Source organism: Pempheris klunzingeri, chromosome 15 (assembly GCF_042242105.1).
Source record: "Pempheris klunzingeri isolate RE-2024b chromosome 15, fPemKlu1.hap1, whole genome shotgun sequence".
NCBI lineage: Eukaryota > Metazoa > Chordata > Actinopteri > Acropomatiformes > Pempheridae > Pempheris > Pempheris klunzingeri.
The window spans coordinates 8,059,733-8,081,465 of NC_092026.1; the positions used below are offsets into that span (position 1 = coordinate 8,059,733).

The 21,733-nt window shown below is 42.7% G+C and overlaps 1 protein-coding gene across 2 annotated transcripts in view; it reads right to left on the reverse strand.

Moving 5' to 3' along the window:
- Positions 1-21,733, reverse strand: part of gpc5c (glypican 5c) — a 93,341-nt gene that overhangs the window by 37,912 nt on the left and 33,696 nt on the right. The window contains exons 4-6 of one of the 2 annotated variants that reach the window (XM_070845755.1): positions 17,062-17,225; positions 15,842-15,898; positions 15,069-15,191 (exon numbers count right to left, since the gene is read on the reverse strand). In XM_070845755.1, the coding sequence (XP_070701856.1) occupies positions 15,069-15,191; positions 15,842-15,898; positions 17,062-17,225 (344 nt within the window). The remainder of the gene's footprint in view (positions 1-15,068; positions 15,192-15,841; positions 15,899-17,061; positions 17,226-21,733) is intronic. The other variant, XM_070845756.1, reaches the window with a different exon arrangement.

Below are 21,733 nucleotides of genomic sequence, written 5' to 3' on the forward strand. Positions count from 1 at the left end.
GCCGGTAAATACAAAAATATGCTGAATGCCACCAGTCACTTGGAAGTCTCAGCAATACCTGGGGCATGCAGTCTTGGCTTCATTTTACTCTCGCTCTATTCCCAACATTTCTGTGTTTTTCCCCCCTCTTTATCTGTCTCCTCCTATCTTTTGACTTCACCTCTTCCTTGTTCCAGCTGGCAGCTTGGGGATTTGGAAATGAAACAGCTGTATGGCCAGTCTTGTCCCAGTGAGAAGCCTGCCTAATGGATGTTCAGAAGCACTATGACACTGTGGATGGTGAGGCCGACTTTGAAGAAAGTTACACCGAATTCAACTAGTGGAAAAACTAAAAAAAAAAAGGTTTTCCTAACTGTAAGCGGTCTATTTCATATCTGACTTCCACTGCTGAAAGTAAAACTTTTGACTGAATTTCGGAGCAATCAGACTTGAAATTATTTGTCCAAATTTTGTGAAGCTCCCGGCTAATCTCTTTAAGAGCTGAGTCAAGGGTGCCATGTGATTTTGTGGACCTGGCCGGTAGCCCAGTGGGCCCTCTGTCATGCTTCTTTGCAGCTTGGCAAGCTTCTGTATTGAGTGATGAGTCATGTCAGACAAGTAGGCAGAGTCAGGGAGGGTCAGAAATATAAAAAGCAGCATAGGCACAGCAGTCATGTTGGCAACTCAACACAAAGATCAAAAGCGCAGTGAGCTGCTGAACCCAGCGATCTCAACTCTCAAGTTTTGAAGTTAGTTGGAAAACTGCTTTGATGATCTCATAATCACGAGCTGCTCCTTGTGCTTGGGAAGTGTCTGCACGACATCATAAGATGGTGCCGAACGATTTAAGACTTGCTTTGCCTACATAATCATCATCTTTAGTTCATCAAATTGTGTCCTTCTCTAGATGGGAATCCTTATATCAACGCTTGCCTTTAACTTACAATGTGGTACATAGAACAAAACACAAAACATTGTCTACTTCTTCACATGCCTTTATACATCTAGCAGTTGGGACCAGAGGAAAAAAGCAAAGATCGGTCCAAATTCCTAAAGAAAACAAACCTAATTTTGTGTCACAATTGTTTTTCTACTCATCTGTCCCGTTAATCATCTTACGACCTCTTTGGGGGTCCCTGTCCCCTAGATGGGGATCCACTGACTTAGAGTAATTGCAGTAAGTGCAGAAGACATTTCCTTTTACTATTAATAATGGGGGCTCCACACTCAAACATAAACAGTCCACAGGGTGCTTCTAACTCTAGTTACGCTAACTGTAGGGTTAGGTCATTTCAACCAAGATGAAACATCTTCGTCAAGGACATTTACGTTAATGAATCTTTACAGTTTTTGTCTTGGACTTCACCTGAGGCACGACACCTGTGCTGAGCCTGCCATATATCTGTCTGTGTGGTGCTGTGGACCAGTGAAATATAGCTGTTTATGGCTGTGTGGTTGGGCTGGAATTACACACCACTATGTTGGTCTCAACTGCTTTGCCACTTCTTAAGAGGTCCCAGGGTGACTTTACCAAGACCAGGCTGTTTTATTGAGTGGTTGCACTGTAACAGCTATATGGTTGAAGGTCCAATGGCTCAAATTACTCATGGCTATTACGCACTGAAAGCCTTTCCTCTGCCGTGCAATAAAAGGTGTTACTGCACTATGAATGGCTGGCTTTATGCTGTCTGTTTGTTTTCTATTTCCTTTTTTTAATGCTATCAAATACATGGCCTTTATTGGGTCAGGTCAAGTATCCAATTCATATGTCACCTCCAACCTGTTCTCAATTTGCCCATCACTGCTAGCACTTATCTCTTTCAGTGAGTTCTCCTGAGGGGGATCGAGCTTTCATACACAAGCATTAAAGTCATATTTCCATTCATCATATTGTGCGCATTTCCCTCTTTTTTCTGCGAGCAAGAGTTCCATGTGGTGAAGCAAAGCAGCCAGTCTGAATGTTTGCTTGTCTCTGTGTTTGTTTGTGTGATCAGCGTGACAGCTGTTGACTAGATGGGACTTATCAGATTGTTGGGTGGATGGAGATGAAAGCTGACCCCGGTCCCCTCTGAGCCAGTAGACCATGGTCCTGTGGAGATGCGGCCCACTGCTAATAGTTAGTTGGAACTCCCTTTAGAACTGGGATTTCCAAAATGTGAGCCAAATTAATAAAAATATAAAAAAAACACTGCTGAGTGGGAAGGGGAAAAAGTAGCAGGCTTTAGCAGACCAAGGCCACATTTATATTTTCTGGATACAACAACCTTAAAAGTTTAAATTTAGATGTTGTAGTCCCTATTTGTGGTGGCAAACAAGCCCAGCTGTAGGTGTCCTCACCAAGAAGGTACTGTTCTAAGTTCAACCCGACCTGTTTTGACACGCCCTCTAGGTCAGTGTGACCTGGGCCAACCCAGACAAAAGTCTGAATCATATAGAGTAAGAGGGAGGGCAGAGACTTTAAAGACAGAAAAACGCAATGATCTATGACTAGACACAGTGATTCACTTAGCATGAGCGTACACTTTTAGGTAATCACATGCTGTGATTATCTTGTAACCAGGAGGCGTTTGATACTCATCATTAGGGCCATTCTACCCGTCTATTTCTATTTCTGTCTGAAGGCTATTGTCTACGATATCTAGTTTGGCTCATCATTAGCCCATTATAGGCCTGCACACAGCAAAGCATGTTTCACTTCAAAGCTACTCCAGGCTAATGAACAAGTATCGATTTATCTAACAATCACAGCAACTGCAAAGACCTGAATTAATTTGGTGTAAGTGACTTGCTCTTGCCAGCAAACTGCTCTTCCTCACATTCTCTCTCCATCTCTCTCTCTCTTTGTCTCCATCACACGCACTCTGTTTGCCGTCCTCCTTCTGTCATTCTTACGGCTGTGTAAGCACATCTTGACATTAGCGAATCAAAGCGACGTTACAGCAAAGTGTGATGTAAATATGTTCCTTCTCTCCATATGAAGCCATCAGATCCAGCATGTACTCTCTGTACTTAGTAATGCTTCCAAATACTGACATGTTTCTAAAAAACCCTCAATATAAATTATTGTAATTGGACTGCATTTTAATATGGCACAAAGAGAAAACCTTCAGACTCGGTTGCTTGTTTAGCAGGAGAGCCAAATATGTTTCCACACTGCACCCGTGTGGCCACTGTTGTGTACTAAAACCCTACTGCACAGTATCCACTTTTTGAGGTATCAGGCCATTCCGAGCTTCAATTTTAAGAATGAGCTGAGTACCTGACAATGCCTTCGAGCTAATATGCCTTTAACAGCTTAATTCATTTTGTATCTCAAGTACAAGATATGACTCTCACAAAGCTTAAAGTCAGATCTATCCGATATTAGTATCAAACAAAGCTTTACTGTTCAAACCTTTCAATTTAAGACAGCTGAAATGACTAAACCTGCTTGACAATCGCAATCTCACGATCTCATTCTCCACCCTGATGAGCTTCCATTTGTCTGTCTCCAGTGCTAGAGACAAATGGAATCATACAATATGGCTGTAGCGTTTAAAGCTTTAATAGTCTCTGGTGGCAGTTACATAGATTGCCCGTAATTGGCCCGTGGTTTTCTGTGAGGACATTCCCAGGCCTGACTGTCACGACTGTGTCTGTCGTTGGGTGTAACTGTTCTCCACCTCTCTGTGTCGTCTGCTCCGAAGTACCAGCAGATGCACAGTACTGCAGGCTGAGTCAACAGACCACACAGACTTCTGGGAACAGACTATACTGCTCCGTTAGGTTGGAGAAACAAGAACAAGTTATGTCAGCCTTGCCCACACACGCAAATCACATGCAGACGAGTGTTACTTCCCGACAAAGACGACAGTTTTCTTCTTGTAAGAATGCCCCCACACATTCACTCACACGCCCTTTCTCCTCTCTCTGTTCATCGCTAACATGCACAAATAGGATATTCTGTGTTTGAATTCACATTTTTAACCGCACAGGTGTGTGCTTTTCAATGTAAAAATGATTCTTAATGTTCACCCACTCTTTGCAATAATCGTGGCTGACCCATTTCTGGATCTGAATCAATTTTACACTAATAATGGTTAACCCTTTTAGGCCTAATGCAGGACTGGTTTGCTATTTTTGACTGCAAAGTAGTGATACATCGTATTGTCATTAAGTGCCATATATCTTTTATCAACTTTTTGTGTATGTGACTTACTGAACACAAACATGCCAATTCATTGATGTCCATTTAACACCGGTACAAGCGTTTGCTCAATGCAAAAACAAGTTCAATGAGTTGCACTAATTTCTCACCTACATTTTAAGGCGTCACTGCAACTCATTAAGCATAAACCTATGTCAGTGACTTTGACTCCCCAGTAGGTGGCAGCATTACCCAATTTAATGACACAAACTTCCACCGGACAACTCACTGATTTCAAGGATACTGCGTGCGTACAGGATGTATGTGCAGCAAGCGAAAATGACAGAAGGGAAGACTGAGACTGCAACCCAACTCAAATTTGCTTCCAAAGATAGGGAAATGACACTGCATAATCAATAGAGAGCCTTAGATTGAACATGAGGATGAAGAGGGAAATAAAAATGAAAGAAGGAAGTTATAACACTTAGAGTGATGGATCTATCTCCACCTCTAGCCACATGCCCACATGCCGAGGAGGGCATGGATAACTGAGGTTAGAGGTCTGGGGAGAGCTAGAGGGGCAGTTGGTGTGTGGAAGGCAGACAAGGGCAGGCAGGGGCAGAGTGAGGAGAGTAAACTATGCCCCGGCACAGACGGGTGGAGTGGACCATGATCCTCTCGTGTGGTACGACCACCTGTTTGTCTGTCTGTCTGTCTGATCCAGAATGGCGTGATCTAGTGCTTAAGGTTGACTGCTCCAGTGTAGAAGCCAGTCAAGGGGTTCAACACAGATAAAACTAAATATATTATACATCATGTTTTATAAACTCATATTAAATCTGTATGTATTGGATGGTTTTGCAGTCACCAAATGGCTTAGTGTGTATAAAGTACATCATAAACATGGGCAAACACAGAAAGAGGGAGGCAAAATGTCACATCTGGACTGTACAGCATATGCTGCATGTATAAGCAAAGAGTGCTCAGTGCAAACAGTCCGCTTTCAGCTCAAACATACTGTACGTTTGACTCAAGGCAACAAACTCACAAGCATCCACATACTCAGACATACCCACGTAGAGAGTGGAGAGGGCTTGCGAGGGTGTTGAGTGAGGGGGTCAGGGATCAGACTCTCCGCTGCTGCAAAGGGCACATGGGAGCACAACACATGCATGCACACACACAGACAACCATAAAGCACATTTACTATGCTCATATGCGATCAGAATATAAGCATACCCCACACACACTCCAACTCGAGCAGAAATGGTCCCCAGGCACTCAGTAGGATGGACATTTGAGAGCATATTGTAGGTAGAGAGATGAGGGGGGGTAGTTCTAACTACAGTGACTGGATACCAGAATAACATATATAGGATTATATACTGCGATGTGGTGCAAACTGCTGTTAAGGTCAAGGAGTAAGAGAGAGTGTCTTTACCGCAGGCAGAGAAAAGAAGGGCAAAGGTTAGGGAGCTATTATCCAAATGAAGTCAGACAGATGGTTGCATTGACAAACACATGGCCAAAATGGCTTTCTTGGCAGAAATCCCAGCCATAACTAGCATGTTTGTCATGATCAGGCTTATCTGTCAATCAGCCACAGGTTGGAAATTGGGCACATCATCATAAATCAGTCATTAAGCTGAATGTGAGAAGTCCTGGTCTGCGTTAAGAGGCTTGGACCGTAGCTGAGCAAATTTGTCCCTGGAGTGCAGAGTCATTGACAGTATCACTTTTTATAACATTTGTCCCTCTCTGGCATTTTATGTATGTTCTGACGTCCTATCCTGTTCCAATTAATTACAAAGCTTCTTTTGTGAATTTTGCCAGGCTTCACTTCTGAAGGGATTATTTATGAAGCTGCTGATGGACTCAAGCTATAGGGAGGTCACATCCTTGAATGTACAACTATACAGAGTAGGTGTTACTTTGTCATCACCTCCAGGAAATGCCATCAACCATTTTAAGTGCCTCCCTGCTGTCCTTTACCTTATTTTTTCTTATATATTTTCAAGTTCAAATCTGAAGTTGTTTTCAGTCATGCACACTTCCCACATATGGGCTACTGCCATAGTAATAAAGTTGATTAAAAACCATGACTTTTGAGTGTGCAGTTATTGGACTTTTGTGGTGCTCACTAAAAGGTTAGTGTTTGCAAATAAAGCAGAAACTGGCAGTGACACTGCATCATAATTTTTTCATTCAATTAACAACAACTTTATACTTTTTACAGTTATTGGTATAGCCTATGGTGTGCGTCTCTCTCCATCCCCTTCTCTCTCAAATACATACACAGTTCAGAAGGCAGGCCCAAATATCCCATCAACTGGGTACAAAATAGTGTAAATCTACATTCTACATGGCTGTGGGAAGTCTTTGTCACCTGAAAAACCACCATATGCATTTGCTTTTTGTGCGATTGTATTATTTATGTCATTTAATTTGAGTATAAATAAAGAAACCAGCAAAACTATTTCGCTAAAATCTTTTGAGACTGACCAAAAAGCTAGCCAGAGAGCAGCCAAATGGAGCTCGAATGGGCCAAGTCAGCAAAGTCTTCAAAGTCTAGCTGAAACTTTCAGCTATATATGAGCCAGATCCAGTTCACATGTGGTCCTTCTGTGCATCATCGTCATTCTACCACAATAAGACTGTCCCCGGTGGCTATAAGATACCCATAATGTGCTACAATTTTGACTTGAATATGGCAATTTTACTTTAATAAATTTCAGTACATTATTAGGAAAAGACAAAACATGTATACTGTATGTACAGATACAGTTTGAGTAAGACTGGGCAACAGGGTTAGGTGTAGGATCAAAGGTTAAGCAAGACTAGTAAAAAGCTGTTCTGAAAGACACCGGTTATTGAATATGTCTTCATTAGTACTTATGCTGTATTTTGTCTATACATGCACTGATTGGTTAGTAGGTAAAGAATATGTCTGTGTGTGTATGTGTGTGTTTGGCAGCAGGGAAGGGTGTATAAAGATGTATGAAGGTGTGTGTGTGGGGGGGCTTTCCCTTCATTCTGCAGCTCTTCCGTGCGGACGCTGCATTCCCAGCACCACTCAGGGGGCTCCAGTGAGCGAGCCAGGACACCAAACCCACCCGGAATTCTAGGAACGTTTTCCCTGTGGTTTCAGGTTACCACATACACACACTGAGCACAGATCACAGGCACACACACAACACCCTCCACAGTAGTGCACTGTACTTTTGTTGTTTGTACAGAGTTGGTTTTGTTAGCTTTCTCTCTCTCTCCTCCCATGCCTGTCATTCATTTTAATTTTAAACTCACATACATATCCACTGGGCTGGACAACAACTTGGAGTAATGCTTAAACTTGCATTTGGATTCAAACCAGACGTCTTGTTGAGAATCTCACTTTCATGGTAAATACCACACATTGAAAACTTAAACTGGTATGGTCATTCACACTAAAACTCTACAGGGAATATTGCCAATGCTAGCTAGGTGCCCCAAATTCAGATTTACAGGTATGCATTGCAGCATTGCATCACAAAATTCAGCTAAAACTCAGACAAAAAAACGTATACTTAATCAAGCTCTAACTGACATTTGTAAAGCCTGCTGTATCCCCCAGGAAAAAGGATAACTGTCCCTAAAAATAGTCAGAACAGAGAGAGGTTCAGCTCTGTGCTGTAAGTCAGATATGATCATGCTGTGTGAGTGTTGATGTGTGTTGGGTGTGTGAATGTGTGCACACCGTCTGTGGCATACAGAAATAGTGTGATGGTCTATAAGGCCATAATCCCCTGTCCGCACGGTTACAGTGCGAGCTGCGTGTTTGGATCAAAGCAGAGGTTTGAAAGTGGATTTTCTCTCCCTTTGAAGAGTGTTAAAATGCACACTGAACTGAGTGACTCAGTAAGTGTGTGTTACTGATATGGTAAGAGTCAAAGATATGAAGCTTTTCTCATGCTATGGGCCGTATTACCTAAGAACTAGTTTTAGTTTTCAGTGCACTAAACATCATACTTCTCCACTTTCACAAGTGTCAAATATGTGTCTTATTTCAGTTTGCACATTGAGGTTTGGGTTATGTGCCACTATTCAAATTCCCACTTTTTGAAAATGGCATCAAAGGAGGCTGCCAGTATAGAAATGTGATGTATACTGTAACCTTTGACTTTTTTTCTGAAATGTCAAAAAAAGGGAGAAATTGAACTGAAATTCTGTGCAAAGTCCATTAGGAACCAGACTGTTGACACAGGCAGAGACAGCTCTAACATTTCGACACCATGATAAGCATCACAGTGCGTGTGCCGAGACACAGCGAGCACTTCAGCGCATAGCTGTGGTGTCTTCCAAGAGTAATTTTATGATACAAGATAAAATTGCCTCTAAAATGCAGGGTTTGTCCTGGAGGACACATTCTCGACCGTTTTGTTTAACAAGTAATATTTTGGGTGTTGTGGTGTTTATGTGTGCAGTTGTGTATAATCAGTGGTGCTGACATTGAGGACGACACATTTTTTTTAGTGCTTTGTCCTTTGTTCACTGGTGTGGTGCGTCAGAATGCGTGTCAAAGTGAGATACAGTAATGCTCGAGAGGCTAAAACAACCCTCTCAAACACACGCACACACACACACACACACACACGCAGAACACACAGGCCACTATTGGCGGACACCCAGACACGCTAGCAGTGAGGACTTCAAACGGGCTCATAGAGGCAATTAAGCCACAAAGACAGAGGGCTCTCCTAAAGCCACTGCTTCCTGCTGCCACTGACCTACATCCCTTAATTTTTCCTTCATCCATCAGTTCATCTGTGTTTCTATCCACAGTTTTTTCATCCACACTTCCTTTCTACCTCCCCAGCATGTATGGCCCTTTATTCCTCATCCTCATCTCCTGCTATGAGTTTGATGCCTTGCCAATGGGCAAGCACAGAGGTTAGTGGGTACACTATGTCTACCTCGCCCAGTAGGAACTGCTCCAGTAAAACATGCCGGCCTATTGTGGCATTTTAATTATATTAGCTCAAGCCACTCCACCGGCTGGACACACAACAGAAGTGAGGGGCTGTAAAACCGTGTCCCTTCCATAAAAGTGATGATAGTAGGAGTTGGAAGCAAATTTCACAAACATACAAAGTGCACTAGGCACGCCATAAATCCTAAACTTCAGGAGGCAGATACACATAAAGACAGTCCAAAATAGGCAAATAATAGTGACACTTCAGACAGTGACATTTTATCTACTTCTCTGCACTATAACATCAGATTAGAATGTAAGTGGTGACTCCTTCCTAGTTTGCGTCATTTAAAGGTGCAGTTGGTAAGACTGAGAACAGAATGAAAAAAGTATAACGTCCAGGTCTCTCCCCCTCCCTCTGGCCACACACCATCCACACAAACTAACATCTAACACTCTATCCTCTAATTTCTTGCGCATAGCTTCAGGTTTAGAAATATCATAACTCGAAACTCCCTAAATCCAAGCATTTCAGCAGAGACAGTAGCAGAGAGAGTAAATAACACAATTACAGCAATATGATCGCTGTTGTTCTGTCCGTCTCTCACTCTCTCTCTCTCTCTCTACCCCCCCCTCTCTCACACCCACACACACAACATGAAGATGCAGGCCCAAAGACAAAAAAGTTTAAGCAATGTAGTAATGTGGAGCAGGTCATGCTGAGGTCCCAGGCAGCAGCCCAGGGTTATGGGAAAGGAATGGGCCACGGGCCACTGAATTCGAACTAAGGAGAAAGAGAGGAATTGAGGGAGGGCCAAAGGAAGGACTGAGAGGTCTGTCGCAGAAGCCAAATGCAAATGGAAGAGGTGAAAGTGTAAGTGCAAGGGAAAAATTATTCTTCATTATTTCCCTCTCGTGACTTTATTACTGTACTGCCATTCCATCATGTTTGTCTTCATATCTACATCTTAAATAAAAGGAAGAGTACACAGACTCAATTGGCTTCTGCTGGTGTTTTGCTGCTTTAACAAAGTCCCTTTACCACATATACACAGCACACGCAGGCTCACAGCAGGGAATGTCTTTCCTGTGCATATAGTAATTAATTTATTGTTCCCTCTGCTAGAATTTCATTATCCAATTCACTTGCATTTTTCGACCTGAGCTCCTCTGACCCAAGAGACCGACATAGAGAAGGCAAGGAAGAAAGAAAAAAAAACTATGACTAGATGGGACTGGAAGAGAGAGAGAAAGCGAGTGAGAGGGGTGAGGGCTTTGCCCAGTGCAGCGCTCTCCCTGCTTCTCCCTGCAATAACAGAATGGATTCCAGATGTCAAAATGATAAACAAATGGATTGTCATAACCTTATAAAAACGCAAGGCATTTAGAAGAACTAGCACTGCTCTATTGTCTGTGGTCCATACTCCCTCAGCTAATCCAAAACTTTAGAGTCACCAAAGTAAAGTGCTGAGATATTAGCTCTCCTTTCTTACCGTAGAACAAACTCACACACATATATACAAATGCACTACAAACCCACACGTGCATACAGCCACTCATTTTAAGATCTCATCACTTTCTTTTCCTCCCCACAGAACAGACGCTCGGTCTGTATCCAGTGTGTAAATCAGCTCGATACAAACTAGATCCCTTAAGAGTTTGTGGGTCAGAAAATGCTGATTAAGTGCCAGAGTCCATCTAAATCATCTTGTTACACATACGTTGTGGAGTCAGGCAGGAAAGCGTCTTCACTTTCCCCCCATTTCATCTACTTCTCTGCACTATAACATCAGATTAGAATGTAAGTGGTGACTCCTTCCTAGTTTGCATCATTTAAAGGTGCAGTTGGTAAGACTGAGAACAGAATGAAAAAAGTATAACTTCCAGGTCTCTCCCCCTCCCTCTGGCCACACTTCATTTCTGCCTCCAAGGCTGTCATGCACGTGCAGACTAGTAACAATGGCAATGGCAGTACGCAACAGTACGAATGAGACACTAACTTAATTCCACATACTGTAGCTAGAAATAACTTGTTTCACAGCAGCTGGGTGGCTTTATTGTAGCTGGATACTTGGCCCTCACATCATTACCTGTGTAATTAGAAATGAACAGTATAACTATGTGTTAACAGTAATGTGACAGTGTTTCTGAATGTAGTTATGTTTGCTTCATGTCAGCGGTTTAATGACCATCTGGCATACCGGCACAAATCCGACACTGCTGAAGATAACATATTGAACTTGACTTGAACTTGACAGCGTGTGCACGAGCAGTGATTGACACTGTGCTAGAGACTCCTCCTGGCACTGATTGGTTGTATTTGTTGTATTTGTTGTTGTTGTATGCGGTGGATTCTTGCAAATGCCACACAGCTTCACAGATTACCTGTCTCATGTACTACGGTCAGGATACAGTGAAAAAAAAGCTAAAAAGCCTTTAATCAAGTGAGTCTAAGGCTACAGCAAGACTGAATGTGACAAGTAAATGATGTTCACTGTTTGCTTCCATGGTAGCTTGCTGCTAATTCAGAGCTCATTTAATGAGCTGCATCTACAATAAACCCAATATCAGCAAAAAAAGTGACATACTGCTGTTTTTATTTAGATTAAAAACACAATAGATCTTAGCTGTGATGGGTTAACACACCACCATTTTTCATCCTTTCCAGTCCTTACACAATTTTCTCATTGAAACTGTGGCCTCTGCTCCCCCTGACCTTCTTTTGCTACCTGCGACTCTGTTATACATTTGCTGTTTCTCATAAAAACAAAATGAAATAACGGTAAGAGGTAACACCCAAAGCTTCCGAGACTAAGCAATTACACCAGGTGTGAATTCTTTACATCTGAAAACTGTCTTGAAATGAAACATTATTTCCCCTTGATTCACTATCCACACCCAGTTGCTTTGGTTTGGGTTATGTCTGGGAGAAATTTAGCAGTAGGCTAATGAGATCTACATCGACTTTACCTTCTTGTGTGTTTTCAGTCAAGGGATTATTCATACCTGCACACACTATCTCTCCAAAAGGCAAGGAACACAGATGGTAATTAACAACATTAAAGCAAAGAGAGATAACATTAAATTATTCCAGTTTGTGATAAGACTCCTACAATGGATGTACAGTAACCGGCTAACCTAAATAAAGAATGTGGTAATTTTGGTTGATCTTATCTTTCCGGAAAAGATGGTGCAAAGTATTCACACATGTGACGCTGTAAATGTTCAGAGATGTTTGAACACATGCCAACAGGCCCTTTTGGTTGTAAGTACAACTGCTTGCCCCCTGCTCGCCCCTCTGTCATCAGATGCTGAATAAAGAGAGGAAGGGAATTTCAATCCCTAATGCCTTTGATGTGCTTTGAAGTATTACAACATACAAGTGTGTGTGTGTTTGTGCATGTGTGTGTGTGTGTGGGTGGGTGGGTGTGTTTTCTCACATGTGGATGCGTGTCTCCTTGTCTGTGCACAGTATGGTTGTGTCTGAATGAATAGCCCCTCCAGCTGTTGAACAGCATATGGATCCCGTGTGGATTGATATGTGAGTGTATGTGTGTTTACGTGTCTATGTCATCCTGTGTGTGGGGAAAACCCACCGAGCCCTCAGAGGCTTTGTGTGCCAACCACACAGGAAGTCGGACTATGACATGGACACCATAGCAGCTTAGCATGTCCATTTCCAACTATACTGTTTGTGTCCTCTTCATTGCACACTTTTTCTCATCTCCTCTCAAATTTTCTCATCTTTGCTGTTCTCATGCAACTTTCCCAGGCATGGTGTGGGCAGTGGCAGTAGTAGTGGCAGCGATGTCCAAGTCTTTCCCATGCAGCCTCATAGGAGGGTCTTTGTTTCCCCTCCAGGCTTTGGGGGTCCCCACGGCAGGGCTGTGCCCCACTCCACTGACTCTACAATGGGTCTTTATGCTGCCAAGGCTCCCCTCCCCCACACCACTCCATCACGCTTCCCTCATCAGGGGCACAGGGAGGCACAGGGGGCATCACACCACCAAAATGCCAACCCTTTTCATGCCCTGTCCAGTCTCCCCTCTCTTGCTAATACATGCCAACAGAGTCAGATACAGTGAGAGGGGTTTGCTGAATAGCCACAGGCCAATCTGAACTGTTTATGAGTGGTGCCAAATGTTTCAGTAGGGTACTGTTTTCTTATTCAACCCAAGAACACTTGACACCGCAAGCAAAGACTGGCTCTCACCAGGGAGTGTGTAATAACACACTGTTACAACCCATTAGCACTGTTGTTGAAAAACCAGTGTCCCTGGTAGTAAAAGTGACAAACAGTCACTTACAGACACACAGAGAGTGAAGAAACAAAGATCTGGCCTTAAATACGGACAAATAAGCCACATTTTGGCATGATAAGAGATTTCTTGTGTTTTGGGTGCTGACTGTTTGCCTCACCCTGTGTTTACTTGCTCATATGCTCCTGATCATGGACCTAGCACACACACATTGGCTGCCTACTGTACTTTGTGCAGACCACCCATTCATCAGGGCCTGTGACAGTGTGTCAGCACACAATGTGTCTCAGCCATTGGCAGATCATCTGCTGTTGGAAAGGGTAGGCCAGGACGTGAAGAGAAGAGAAGAGAAGAGAAGAGAAGAGGTCTAAACTGAACAATGAGATTGAGAGACAAAGCTAACTGTTTGTATGTTTTTTGTCAAAGCAAAGGATAATAAAAAGGTTTTTTTTTTTAGGTATCTTCGGATCTCGTTCATGTGTCTAATGTCTTCCCATGTCCTCATGTGAAGCACAATGTATAGCTTTATCCAGCAAAACGGACAAGGGCAGAGGGATCTGACAAATACTCAGGGTAGATCGTGGGGAAAAGGCATCCCCGGACCTCTGTTTTCCTCCATGAAGGCCAATACTGGCAGTGCCAAGAGCTGAGGTTGCCATGGCAATGGGAGCCAGTTTAGGGCCACCGCAGAAGAAGGAGAGCATAACCTTGTCATAATTGTGGATTGAGTTTCTGGAGCGTTTAAGAAACAGATCCAGCAGTGGGAATCATTTACAGATTCTTACTGGCCCAGTGATCTGCATGAGTTCTCTGTTCCTCTCATGCTGACTGTGAAAGCACATAACCACACACACACACATGTACGAGACTAAGTAAGTACTTTAGTCTCTGAGAGATGCACCCAAAGCTATAAGCAGGAAAAGGGCTCCAGAGCCACACCTATAAATCAGCACAAAATAAAAAACCTCATAAATATAAGACAGAAAAAGAATTGAGTAGGAAAAAAGAGAAAGGCACAGATAACAACTCATCAGCTGTCTCTAATACAAAGGAGAGAAGAGCCTAGCAACTATTTGTTCTGCCTGCATTTACTCAATATGGAGATGGATTTAATGACTTCCTTATTTCCACACTGATTAACAACAGCCAGCGCTCACTCATAGACTGACATTATCCTCCATAAGCACACACACAAATGCACAGAGGATTTGTGATTTTCTTCTCAAATCTGAATGTATTCAAACACCATACTTCTCGAGGCAAGATATTGGAGTTATTAAATCTCAGGTGAAACTGGATGGCCTGTTTGAAGGGATGCGTACAAGCCAGCATTTGCAGAAAATGAAAGTTGTCATCTCTAAACTCCAATGCTGCCAAAAACATGTTTGTGCAATAGCTGGCCATGGCAAAGCAGTGTCACAACATACGGAACGTTGCCTAATCATGCTCTCAGAGCAGCGCAAGTCTGAATACCAGAATGAATCAGTGTAATTAAATCTGAAAACAACAATGGATTTTGGGCGTACGAGTCAAAAAGAGGTCAGCTGAGGGGGATGATATTAAAAATCCCTTTAGTGCAAAAAATCCAAAACAGGTTTCTAGATATGTTCATAGCAGTGTTCAGCAGAACAAAAATATAAGATTTGCAGGGAAGTCTGGCTGGTTTTTGATCTTTTTCTGAAGTCTTTATGTTCTGTTTTAAAGTTTAAAGTGAATGGGTAAGGGGGTGTTGAGGGACTGTACACTTTTCTCTTACCTTTCCACCACATCATTTCCACTCCAGCACGTGGAGTCGTCCACTACATTCTCCCCTTCGCACAGCATCTCTGGCAGCGCTGCAAAGAAAGACTTGTAGCGCTGCAAGTACATCAGGAACTCCCTAAGGACAAACGGACACATGGGGAAACAGCAGTGTGTGATTTTAATGCATACCACACATCTTTCGAAATCACAAGCCAAGTTAGAACACATAAACATGTAGTTGGAGAATGCATTGTGTGTTTGAGGCCACATTTTTGGTTTTGTTGGTGGACACACTTCTCAATACTTTGGTTCCATGCATGTGATAAATACACGTGATGATATTGATGGTAGTAGAAAACGAGTGGCTTTGAATGTGACCACTTCTCTGACTCAGCACATTTTTCTCAATTATGCTGTGCGGTAAAGGGATCGCTTCACCAGACCTGCTAATTCATGCCATCGATACAGACACTTTCATCCTGAGCAACACAGCGGCATAATATTTTGATCAGACACACATTGCTGGCACTCATGAGGCACAGCAAAATCTGCCAGGGTCATGAGAGGTTATGTGCTGAGTCAGTCAGTGATGGGAGTCACTGTTGAAGAGCAACGGATGATATAAATACTAATGGTTTAAGACATAAAAATTGTATCAGTCACCCAAAAGACAAAAACAATCAAGTGTTAAGGTAAACGAAATGTCCCAAGTGTCTAGATCAGTCACATAAGCTGTCATTGCTAGATAAAGATTGAGAGAAATGAAATGTTTGCATTCATGCTTACCTAGAGAGTGTTCTCAGACTATGTTTATTGTTCTTGGAGGGTTTCAGGGGTAATGAGCTGAGAATGATGGGAGTTGGAGTCCAGGGGAGATTGTTGCAAGCAAGGAGGATGCAGGTTTGTGAAGAGGAAGGAGGGGGAGGGAGGGAGGAAGAAAAAGGAAAAAGAAACAAAAGGATGACATGACAAGACAAGACACGTGGGGAGGAGGGAGAAAAGACAGTCAGTTGACCCTGGAAGAGAGTGATTAATCATGCACATGCAGAGACTGGCCACACCACACATGAACCAATAACCATGTTTCCCCACACCACAACTAAAACAGATCCTGGTGTGCAATATGTAGGTTAAGTCAGAAAACAAACACACAAGCAAACATCTGCACATTTGCAAATAGTTAAATATTCACAGGAAAGCCAAAGAAAGTTCTGCTGAGCTCCTCGATTCATAGTTTTCCACGTTAAAACGAAACACAAATGTTGCTTTACTCTATCATGTTTCATATTTTTCAGCAATGCAAATTCTCCCTCTACTGCAGTGGGTGCTTCCATGTCTCTGAAGTGGTCAGCGCCCACATGCTCTCTGGTCAGGGTTGGCAGCAGGCAGGGAGCTGGATTGTGTTGCCATGAATGGCGGTGGCAGTGCCAGGCCAGACCTGTCAGCTAGACTGGCATCAGCGCAGTGATTCATGGTTTGGGACAAGGTCAGGCAGGCAAGGCTGCATGTGTGTTTCTGTGTGTGCTTATTTAAGCAGAGGCCGGCTGGTGTGCAGAGTTGGTGGTATGGCTGTCTGGGTAAACAGGAAATTGTTGGTCCGTCACGATTAATCTTGCCCACGCACCCCCTCTCCTGGCACATCACTACCAGCTGCTGTGGGCATGGGATGGCTGCCTCAGAGGCCAGGTGGAGGGCATGGACTTTAGTGCCAGGGACTACATTTTCTATGCGAGTGTGGGTGGGTGTTGTGTCCAACTAACCATATAGAAGAAAGAGAGCAGTGATGGCAGCTGTGAACAGAAATTTGCCAACTCCTCAGGCTATGTCATTCAGACCTGATCAGTTTTCGCTTAATTTAAATTTTCCATCTTGCTGACCATATAGCAGTAAAACTAACATGCAAAACAAAGCCGTGGCTAAATATTTGCCAGAGAAATATTGCAACATTTTACAAAAGGCAGTGATAATCTTTAGAGTTTAGAGTTCAGTTCATTGCTTTATCCTACCTCCTCAAGTGGGCTAACTGCCCCAGCCACTGATCCGGTAGAGGCTGGGAGGGGGCGGCAGATGGAAGAGGAGAAGATGAGGTCACAGTAGAGGTTGTGACCTCTGGGCTAGTAGGCTGCATGCCTGTAGGTTCCCCAGTAGACAGGCCACACACCTTGTCCACCTGTGGGGAGGATAGAGCAAACACACATACACACACACACACACACCTGTTAGCTAGGAAAACATATAACAGTATGGGTAAAATTTCAGGGAGGCTTCTATAAACTTCAAATTGACACCTGCACAGTTAAAAGCATATAAATACAAATGCGTTATTCAAAGTGAACACTTTTTTCACAGTAATGCCATCAATTTGAAATGAGGAATGCCTGCACTTCAGTTGAATGACTGAGGGGTAAAGAGAGAGGTGCAAAGAATTATGGGACAGAGAACTTCAGAGTGACGGACAACATATGAAAATGGTGGGCCTGCAGCGAGGGATGTGATGAAAGAAAATGATGTGATGAGTGAGTTATTGCCAGGAGGGCTGACAGTAAATGTAGAACATTCCACTACCTCATGGAGGTGAATGCACGTGCGCGCAGTTGGCAATGATGGCGAGTATCTCCAGTGGGCTATTAAAGGCAGCGGTGGAGAGGCAGAGACAGCGGGGTCATGAAAATAAAGGGGCGTGTGCTTCAAACCAAGAGGTAAAATCAATGACATCTCATTGGCTTAAAAGCCTTTGGCCAGTGTTATTAAGTGCCCCTCAATTAGCCAGAGAGACAGAGTGTAATGGCTCTTGCATACTGGACTGAGTAACTACTTACAGTGTATACACACTGCTTTGTCTAGAGGGATGAGTCATTCTTCCATGTAAGAGCGCCCAGCAGGGCTACGTAATATTTATCGGCACTACTTATTCATCCCTGATTTATAAGGGGGAGCCTTACAGTAAGTAGCAACGAGAACAATTCAGTTGAACTTCATTGAAAGAGGGTTGCCTCCTCGTTCTTAGTGATGCTTTCGTACTCTGAGTAAAGCACACCTAGACTTTTCACAGAACAGGTGGATGATCGTATTGCTTCCTTGACTAAGAATACTCTTTGTTTCACTGTTTTGAATTATGGCTGAATGATGCCTATTTGAAAACGAATATTTTCAGCTGTTTTGTGGGTACACAGTGGAGAGTTTTGACAACTAGTACACCCATAGTGCACCCATAGAGTTGCAATAAAGAAGGACCAGAAATTTGCAAGGGTTTAAAATGGCAAATACCAGTCTATTAAATAATATGGTAATTAACCCTGATACTAATCCCGAGGATCTGCTCTGGACATCCACACAAGTAAAAATATTGAAGCAATTATGCAAACTTCTTCTCACACCGCCATAGAAGTGCAAATGTTTAAGACAGCCTGTGAGGGGCCCGTAACAATGGAATGCAAAAACAAAAACATAAACTTCATTTGGGAAGGAACTGGCAAACATCTGTGTTTAAATGGTTGGCTGAAGGGGTGTGTTCACATGCTGGAAAGAGTTTAGATAACTAAGTCTAGAAGCAGCTGAAATATGTGTGAACAGTCACAAAATGTTTCTTGCCAGCCTGCTAAAAATACACTTCCCCTCTATGGTGAGACAAATCTGTCACCTCATGTGCCTTATAAATGGAGTTTAAGGGGAAGTTTTAAAATGACAACTTGCTATTCCTGAGCAGTAGGGTTGTCAGTGGCTCAGGAATCCGAGAAATGCTTTATAACAGCATGGCTAACAACCTGAACATTTTTCATCTTCACTGTATTAAACTTAACTCCCAATGGACCAATAAAACATGCTCACATGTGGTGGAGCGGCTCACAGCCACACATGGACACATCTACTTATACACATGCAAACATGCCACACACACGTTACATTGTGGTGGTGAGAAAAGATAGAACATGGCAACTGTTTTGTCGATGTTGCCTCTTAACACACTGAGCCAGATGCTCTTTGCAAGCGCTGCAATGCTTCTGCGCACAGTGACTGTACAATTCATTTGCATACCATGTGCAGAAGATGATGTGCTCATACATTTATTAGAGCACTTGTAAAATGGATTGTTTTATTAAACAATTTTGGCCAAACTGGAGTGTCGGAGTAGGGGGTAATGGAAAATGGAGATATTCTAAAACTTACAGTTTAGTTTATATTTCAGTCCAGCATTGTCAACACTGGCAAGTACACTTGTGTGTGTGTGTAGCAGCAATTACTCAGTAAAACACTGTTAATTCCAAGAAGCTGCAAAGCTATAAATGTTAGGGCAGATTCATTTGACCCTGCATACATGCTTAAACCTGTTTATAAACTAAATGTATTAGCCAATTTATGATAGATGTAGTTCAAGTGAAGCATATGCTTCTTTCTTAATAAGCAAAAAATACATTACTCTTAAATAAATTCCAGAGATTCCAAACACATATATCATACATAGAGTCATAAATACAGCCCCATGACATAATGTCCAGACTATAGTGTTTGGAAGGTCTACTGTACTGCGCATGTGAAAGAGAGTGTGTGTGTGTGTCTGTGTATGAAAGTGGTGAGGCCGGCAGGCTGTGGAAGGAACAGGCCTGCAGGGGGCTGAGCACAACTGAGATCAGTCAGTGACAGTTTCTATAAGCATGACAGTTTTTTGTTAAAGAAAATAGTTTGTTCATATTGCCTTTCTTTGATTATTTATCCTCCATTGTAAATAAGTCCATGACAAATAACCAGCACATGAAAAACAACCAAAAAAGGTCAGAGTTACAGGTTATCAATTCTCTGCTGTGGTGACAAATGGAGGATTAAGACAGGATCTAATCCTGTCATTGTTAGCTTTCACAAAGGCAGACTAAAGTTTTAAATCCAGTGCCATTTCTCACCTGCCTTTGTGTGACACTTTGCTATTCTCTGAGACCCAAATGTAAACATCAGAGTAAAATATGAACATCAAGGGGAGGTCACTCACAGTTCTGTTTGCATTACCCCATTATTTTTACAACCAAATCACAGAGAAGAGGTTCAAAAATGTGCTACTTTTTAAGAGGCCAGAAGAGATTGGAGAAAGGCCTGCAATTCAAAACAAAGGCCCTGACACAAATCATTCTTATGCCTAACTAAGCATACGTCAGTGTTAACTGAACACAAAGTAATCGCAGGGAAAATAAACAGTATTCTCGTTGTGGACCCTCTTGAGAAATGGAGACACGCTCTTATAGGCTGGATCTTATGACCACATAATCCCGAAGGCCAATCAGACGACAGGTTGAATAATGACAGGGGCTAAAACATGGCCATAAATCAATTATCTCCTGACCTGATGATGGCGTGAGAATGAAAATCCCATTTGGGCACACCATAAGTAGGTTTTGTATGTGTGTGAACACCTGCTTGTCCTTGTTACACCTTCACAATTTCAGCTATTTTGCAGAGCATTCCTTGTATGATTGCCTGAGGACAGAACGATCGCGGGGGGGAGATTGGTGGGATGCATGTTGCCCACATGGGAAGACTTTAGGGAAATACAAGGCATGTATTCTATGTGCATTTGAGCTAACCAATGAAAGTTGATGTCTACTGCTGAAGCAATCAGTGTTTTTACAACTATGTGCATGTGTTTTACTGCCTTTCCTGACTAACAAACATCTGTCCACAACAACTAAATAATCTATTTTTACCTTACAAATGTGTGTAAGTGTGTGAATCTGTTTCACTGCGTTTAACTCAAAATGTACGTGTGTATCTGTGCCTTACAGACATATCATCCTGAGGCAATCGAGTGTAAGAAGAGTGCAGCAAGAGGATCAACTGCAAGCTAGCCAAGCCCAGGGCCATCCCTCCTCTCTGGGAGTATTGGCTTACAGATAGCAGCGGTGGTCTTGTCTTCCCAGTTTATTTATCAAGGGATTACCCAGTAAAGCCAAGGGAACTTTCTCAGCACCCTATCACCCCAAGCACATTGTATTGTGGGATAAGGAGGGCTTGGTGAGTCAGTAAAGACCCCTCTCTTCCACTTTTCCATAGTTTGCGTGCTAAATGTACCTACACACACACAGTCTGGTCGCCTAATGCTACCGACTGTTTGACTCTAGGAACAGTACTATATTTGTCAGCTCTGCCAAAGTGAACAACGGCTAAATACGCTTTCAACCAGAGCGCAGAAATTCTAGCAACAGAAAGGTACACAGATCTTCCCTCTACAGCAGCTGGGCAAGTGTATTGAAATAGGAAAAAAAAACAGTCACTGAGATTACTGAGATTGTGCTTTAATTATCGTTCCTGACATTAGCTGAAAAAATACCCAGTTTTCAACCAGGTCTTGGGCCTTGCAGTTATTTATCATTGTAATGTATTGTAGGGCTGAATGGTCTAAACAATACTTCAGCTCATAGAGCTGCAAACCACCGGTTCTGTGCCATTAGTTGTACTATTTGAAATTAATCGTTGCACTATGTCCCTGGTGTACATCTGTGTAAGTAATTCTGCATGCATATGCGCAAACAGCTACTTTTTATGAGTTCACTAAGGGAAGGAGCTCAAAACTGAAAATTGTCTCTGTTTTCATTCATGGTCCTTGGAACAGATCTTGGGAGTGCTATAATACATCCATTATCCTAACCACAGTCACTGTCATCTCGAGATATCGGGCACAGACAATAAAGTTGC